This window comes from Manacus vitellinus, unplaced genomic scaffold (assembly GCF_001715985.3).
Source record: "Manacus vitellinus isolate BGI_N305 unplaced genomic scaffold, ASM171598v3 scaffold_103_pilon, whole genome shotgun sequence".
NCBI classification, from domain to species: Eukaryota; Metazoa; Chordata; class Aves; order Passeriformes; family Pipridae; genus Manacus; species Manacus vitellinus.
In genome coordinates, this window is record NW_021938814.1 from 309,998 (window position 1) to 317,055 (window position 7,058).

General features: G+C 57.1%; 1 protein-coding gene across 1 annotated transcript in view; it reads right to left on the reverse strand.

Moving 5' to 3' along the window:
- The window catches only part of NIN (ninein), a 54,713-nt gene extending 53,480 nt beyond the window's left edge, over positions 1–1,233 (reverse strand). Inside the window, exon 1 of the mRNA XM_029963614.1 lies at positions 931–1,233. Coding sequence (XP_029819474.1) covers positions 931–1,179 — 249 coding nt within the window. The 5' untranslated portion in view covers positions 1,180–1,233. The remainder of the gene's footprint in view (positions 1–930) is intronic.
- Between the last annotated feature and the right edge of the window lie 5,825 nt (positions 1,234–7,058).

The window sequence follows — 7,058 nt, forward strand, 5'->3', positions numbered from 1 at the left end:
GGCTTTGTTTGTTAAAGGAACTTTGTTCCTGAAAGCTGCAGTTTGATCAGAAATTGGAGTCAGAATAGCCACCTAGCTCCTGTCTATCGAGAGCCCTGGCTGCCCTGCTCCACGTTTTCTGATTTTAACGAGCAGTGATGGGATTTCAGGGTGATTTTAAGGGAAGGATCCAATGTACTCCGAGCACAGTGTGCTGGGAAAGATGTAATGCAGAGGGCACAAGGACATGTGGAGATCTCCCCAAGGGCAAGCAGCTTCTGCTCAGTGCCCTGGCATTTAACTCCCTAAAGGTACAACCACAACCAAAAAAATGGCTTTGGAAAGCCACCAACACCAGGTAAATGGACAAAGGTGGCCAAGCCAGCGACTGCCTGAGTTGGACAATATTCTGTACCTTGGAGAGACGTGCATGACTGCACACAGCCCTGCCAGCCTAACTACAGCTTAAGCCAACGTAAATCACAGGCTCAAGCCCTGGATTTAGGTCCCTGTCTCATCCCAAGGGCTGTAGAGTTTGTGCAAGCACCTGGTGAGCTGGATCAGGGAGCTGACCCAGGCCAGCAGCAGCACAAAGCAGTGCCAGGGGCACGGGCACTGTGTGAGCAGAGCAGCCAGGACCCAGCACTTGGTCTGGCCTTGGATGCTGGGAAAACACAGCAGTGCACAAGGCCAAGCCTAAAGTGATGGCTTCTGAGTTTCAAACCACCTCCAGCCAGGGCAGAGCAGTTCCCTTCCCCGTTATCATGATTCCCCTCTCAGAAGTCACCCTGTGCCCACCCTGCTGAACAGACCACCAGACCCCACAAGTCCTGCAGCCCCAGAACCTCAGGGATGTTGAATATTCAAATTATAGACATTCAGTCTCCTTCCAAGACAATTCCACACACAGTTGTGTCTGGCTCCCCAGCCCCCCCACGTCCCCAGCCTTACCCTGCCTAGGAGGTTTCCTTGGAGGAGGGTCTGCTGCAGTGCTGGGGCCACCTCCTCCAGGTGCAGCATGTGGCAGAGGTCAGTGAGCTCCTCCTGCCCCAGGGACCCCGTGCCCGTGCTGTCAAAGCTGTCGAAGAGCTCCTTGAGCCGAGCTTCATACTGGTCCTGCTCAGCTTCATCCATCCCATAGCCTGCCACGCTCACCTGTGGGAAGAGATGGGGCAGGTGAACGTTGACCACTGTGCCCATGGCATGGAATGGTGAAGAACCCCAAGGGCTGGTGCAGGAGCTGCCCACGAGGCTGTTGGTGGCCGCGTGCGTTCGTGCTGAGCGAACCCGGTGCTCCACCACTGCTCCAGCCTCTCCCACCCCACTGGCGGAAGGCAGAAGTCACACAGCAGAAAGACTAAAGGGAAAAAGCCTGTGGAGCCAAACCCTCCAGCAGGGACAGCCCAGGTGGCTGGGACAGCCCTCAAGTGCCACCTCACATCGACTCCACGAGCAGCTCATTTGGCTCAGCTGGAGCAGCTGAGGTGCTGCGGGGGAAAATTGTTCCCTTGAGCTCCACTGATCCCCAGGTGTTGCAGGTGATGCTTTGGTGAGAAGGTAAACAACCATCCCAGCAGCAACAGCTCAGCAGCTGCAGGGAACAGAGGGTGGGGCTCTGCCTGAAGAAGGGAGGGCAGGAGACCCCAACCCAAACCCTTCAGGCCAGGCAGACATTGTGTACATCCCCCCCTCCACCAACACAACACACACCCCTGCGCCAATCATGGAATCACTTAGATTGGAAAAGACCTCCAAGATCCAGTCCAATCATTCCCCCAGCACTGCCAAGCACTCACTGCACTGCTCTCCTTCATTGCCAGGTCAAATCCTGGCTGAAGGCAGAGAAAACACTGCTAAAGTGGCAGCAAACCCAGCCCCGGAGCAGAGTAGACCCCGGCATGGAAACAGCCAAAATGTGTCTGGTATCCTGCACTGGGCACACAAAGCCCAGGTGGTTCTCCCCCAGCTTGCCTCAGGGCCCTTCCAAGGCAATTTTTCATTCCTCTCATCCATTGCTAACAGAGGATCACAGCCCCAGGAACTGTTCTGGCAGGGGAGCAGAGGGAAATTTCCTGTCTGAAACGAAGCATTTGGCCGGATCCATTTACCAGCCTGGCCTGGGGCTCCTCTCCGGCTTGGGGTGGCAGCAGTGTCACCCAGTGCCACAACACAGCCTTGGTGTGGATGTGCCACCACCACCATCATCACCAGAGTGCACTGAGTGACAGTGGGCACTGTAGGGACCTGGTATCCCAAAGACACAACTGGGAATCCCGGGATGCTCGGCCAGCCTCAGCCATGAGAATTTTATTTTGGTGACACTGCTGCAGGTTGTCTCAGCCACATTCTCCAAAACAGGGGTTCTATCCAAACCCCCTCACCATCCAGCCCTGCTATGGAGAAGCCTCACAGGGTTGTTGTGGCTGCCCGTGTCACCAGCAGCGCTCACAAACATCCCAGAACAAGCAAAGCTGCTCCAACTGCAGCCCAATTTCACCCCCCTGCCCACCAGCACAGCCCAACCACTGGGAAATCTCCAGGGCAGGCACTGCAGCAGCCGTGTCCTTGATTCCACTGGCTGCAGGAGCAGATGCCAAGGCAGAGCATCCTCGGGATCCCACATCTGTTGAGGGATGCAGGGTCCATGGGACAGGCACAGCCCAGCCTGGCTGCCCTTCCTCCTGCACCCACACGGACAAGGATGACCGTGGACACTCCCCATCCCTATATCCCTGCACCTGAGGCTCACACCCTACAATCCCCTGTTTTCCCCCCCCTCAGATCCCTCCTGAGCTGATTTATCACAGCACCCAAGCGCTGCAGGGAGGAGGGAGGGTGCAGACACATTGCACTCAGGGCACAGAGGAGGAGGCAGCACCCAAAAACTCAGGCGCCTGCAAGCAGGAGGAAGGCAACAAACTAGTTTCCACTCTCACTCTGGTATCCTCATTTCCCACCTGCACCCACGGGGCTCCACAGTGGCTGCTGCTGATGCTGGTGTGTCAGGGAGCCCTGCCTGCACATTCCAGCAGCCCCAAAACTCACAGCCAAGCCTGCAGCGAAGGTGACTCCAACTCACGGAGCTTCCCAGGCATTTTCGAGCCTCTTATCTTCAGGGTCAGCCACCTCCTGCCCCCCGGAGATGTCTCCAGCACCCGACCCTACTCCTCCACTGCCAGAACCAGTTCCCCCAGTCAGACAGCACAGAGAGCTAAATGCCATCTCCCATCATGTCCCTGAGAATCCATGCTGCTGGAGCACTGGGCTCACCCCTCTTGGTGCCACACCAGCAAGAAGCCCCAAAATCTTAGCCTGGGCAAGTCCAGATGGGCTCCAGGTGCAGGAGGCATTAGGGAGCCCATAAAACCAGCAAGAAAAATACAATTCCCAAAGGAAAAGAAAAGGTGGGTGCCTGGTCCCTGCCAGGGGCCAGACCTGCCCTACAGCCCAGGTGAGATTTTGGCACGCTGGCCCTGGCAGCCTCACACGTCCCCACGGCGAGGGACGGACGGAGCTCACTGGGGACCCAACCACCCTTGCACAGCCCGGGAAAGGGATTTCCTGCTTCCCAGCACAAAAAGCGTCGGGAATCAACAGCAAAGGACAGGGCTCTTTGCCTACCTGCAGTCAGTCAGCGCCAGGAGGCCGCCAGCAGCCGGGCGATCCCGCACGCATCCCGCACAACCTCCATCTTAGGAAGCCGGCTCCGGCACGCAGCCGGCTGCGCAAGGTGACCCAAGATGCCTACTCCCGGCTGAATTATTCAGCGCTGCTTCGAGAGGGGGGGCTGTGTGTGTGTGTGTGTGTAAAAAACAACCCAGCCACCCAGCCCTCCTACCTGATGAGCCGGCGAGGCTCGCCCGGCATCGCCCAGCAGTCACAATAATGAGGTCAGCGGCATCAGAGCCCCGGCGAGCGCGGCCACCTTCGGCACCCGCGCCGGGGGACTGGCAGCAGAGAAAGGGCTGGGAGGGGAGGGGGGGGACACGCACAAGAGGCACACAAAGCCCGAATTAAAGCCCAGCCTTTCATCTCTGCTCCAGATGGGCCAGCAGCTGAGATGCAGGAGGGCGGCCGGAGCGGGCGGGATAATGGGGGCAGGCGGGCAGCAGCTGAGCGGGGGCTCCCCGGTCCCCTGCGAGGAGGAGAGGGGTCCCCGCGCGGGGCATCACTTTGTTCAGATTTATTGCTGGCCTTCTGGGTCGTTTCAAGTCCCCCAAAATGACCGGCTTGAGCAGGCAGCGCTGAAAGGTGCAGGTTTAGGAGAGTCACGGCCACATTATTCCTTATTTCTGTTCTCCCTACAACAAGTCCGGGGAAGCAAAGCGCTCGGGGATGATGAGAAGAGGAAGTTTTCACCGGCATTTCTTTCCTTCCCCTAAATCTCCCCCCTCCTGAGAGCCAGATAACCTTCACAGCACACAATGTAGAGGCCTGATAGGACTAAATTCCCAGCTAAATTTAACTCAAACAATATAGGCTTAAACAGTAATTACTGCGTCGCATATTAAGTGCCTGGAATCAATACCAACCCCCAAGCTTTAGCCTGGAGCTAATGAAGACACAAATTACCTGGTCAATCAATGGCATCAGCAAGTAAAAACACTACAATTAGCACAATTACCTTTTTAGGGGTGAAAACCAATAGGAATCACAGAATCCCAGAACAGTTTGGGTTGGAAGGGACCCTGAAGACCATCTCATTCCAACCCCCCTGCCATGGGCAGGGACACCTTTCACCAGATTGGTGCAAAACCACGTTTCCTGCTGTACAACGGCACAAGATGGAGATTTTGGGGATGATTTGCCCAGACGTCCCCGTGGGCTGCAACACCAATTAGGGCTATGGGTACCCTGCCCTCACCCCAACCAGCCCTCTGTGGAAGGGCAGTGGCCTCAATCAAGTCATTGCTTTCAAGGGACAGCAAGGAGAATGCTGATTTGGCTGCTACTTGTGATCCCCCTGGACTCAAACAGGGCCCGGTAATTAGCAGTAACTACCCAGTAGCATCCTGTGGCCACCTCCAAAACACAAGCACCTGCTCCCTGGGATGTCACAGCTCTGTAGTGTCCACCCTGGGCTGGAGAGCACGGCCATGTGTGGGCAGTTTAAAGCAACTTTCCCTTCCTGCTGCGCTTGTGACAATGGGGACAGTGTGAACACAGCTGGCAACAGCCACCAGGACCCCAGTTTGTAATGGTGGGGTTTATACAGGATGCCCAGCAGCCACCAAAACCAAACCCTTGAGCCCTTGCTGGAAAACCAGAGCTGAGATTGCCTCAAACTCATTATCTCCTCCCCCTAATGAACCATTTCATCCATCGCAGCAGCGGCAAAGCAGCTCTGATGAATCACAGAATGACCCGAGTTGGAGGGACCCACAAGGATCATCCAAGTCCAACTCCTGGTCCTGCACAGACACCCCAACAATGCCACCCTGTCCCTGAGAGCATTGTCCAAACACTCCTTCAGCTCTGGTAGCCTTGGGGCCGTGCCCACTGCCCTGGGGAGCCTGTTCAGTGCCCAACCACCCTCTGGGGGAAGAACCTTTTCCCAATATCCAACCTAAACCTCTCCTGGCAGCTCCAGCTGTTCCCTCGGGACTCGAGAGAAGAGCTCGGTGCCCTGTCAGTGCACAGACCCCCCAAGCCCCCCCACCGTGTTGGGGCAATTTCCCAGCTCAGCCCACCCTGCAACACCCTGTCCCTTCTTGGGAGCAGCAGCTCCACAAAGGGTCACCCGGAGAAACCAAAGGGAAAGGGAAAAACAAAACCCAAAAGGACAATAAAGCACCTAAATATCAGTAAATCACTTGACAGCACGCTCGGCTCTTCAAGGGTCACCACCAGAGTCAGCCTTACAGCTGGCGGTTCCTCCCCCCAATTGACCACGCTCATAATTCTCGCTTTGCACCTCAATGCCACCTCTCCCCGTGCACCCCAAAACACCCCCAAACCCTCCGAAGTTGGCAGAGAGCAGGGATTCTGTTAACCAAGCTCCACTCCAGATTAGCAAAGCAGCGATGGCGTATAAAAGCACCATAAATTTATGTAAAGAGCTTCAAAAGCAGCGCAGCGGTTTGAATATTCACGCCAGCCCGGTATTTGCATTGTAATAGGGCTTTTCACTCCCAGCCTTCCCTCCGTAAGGAAAAACAAAGCGCCCATCTGGTTTGATTTTGCAAATCGGGCTGGAGTCGCTCAGCAGTAACTCGGGGAGCCCCGGGTGCGATAAAGCCCAAGGTGGAAGCACAAAGCTGATTAGTTCAGAAGTAAACAAAGCGAGCCGGTCATTTATCCAGCGACGCCTCGCGCGCCGGGAAATGAAGGATCCGGCAGTTCCCGAGGAGCTCAGACACGCACCGGCTCCGACAAACCCGGGCTGTGCTGAATCACGGCGATAACGCGCCCATCGCCTCCCGCCAGCTCCGCTCTGGGGAGCACCCGGGGAAGATGGGCAGGATACACCCGAACTGTCACCCACCCGAGCTGTCACCCACCCACACAGCAGAATCCCGGTGCAGCCAGCGCTGGAACCTCCCAGGCTGTGCATGTGGGCTCTCCTGGCTCACCGCCTCAGCTCCATCCTTACAGGGATGCGCCAAGGGTGAGGGGCCCACGGTTGGTGACCAGACAGCAGATGCTGTCTGCCACCCTGGTGACAGCGAGAGCTTTGCCGCTGACAAAACAACTGCTGTTATTAATTCCTCCAGCCACAGCCGGCTGCTTCCTCCACTCAGCCCGGGCAGAGCGGTCCAGAACCCGCTCCCAGCGTTTGGAGCATCCCTCCGGGAACTGGCACGCACGCCGGGATGGGGTGTCCTTGGCAGGAGGGCGAGCGGCACCCGGTGCCGCTCACCCCTCTGGACCACGGCCAGCAGCGCAAAGGGGACCTTGGGGGCTTTGCTGTGGCACCCACACGCAGACACTCCTGAAGCCCTCCCCGCACCCTCTGGCTACAAGACCTGTCCCCATCACCTCCCTCCTGCAGCACGTACCCGCTTCCAGCATCCCCCTTCCTGCAGCATCCCCCCCCCTCCTCTCCAGCATCTCGTTCCTCCAGCAACCAGCATGCTCCC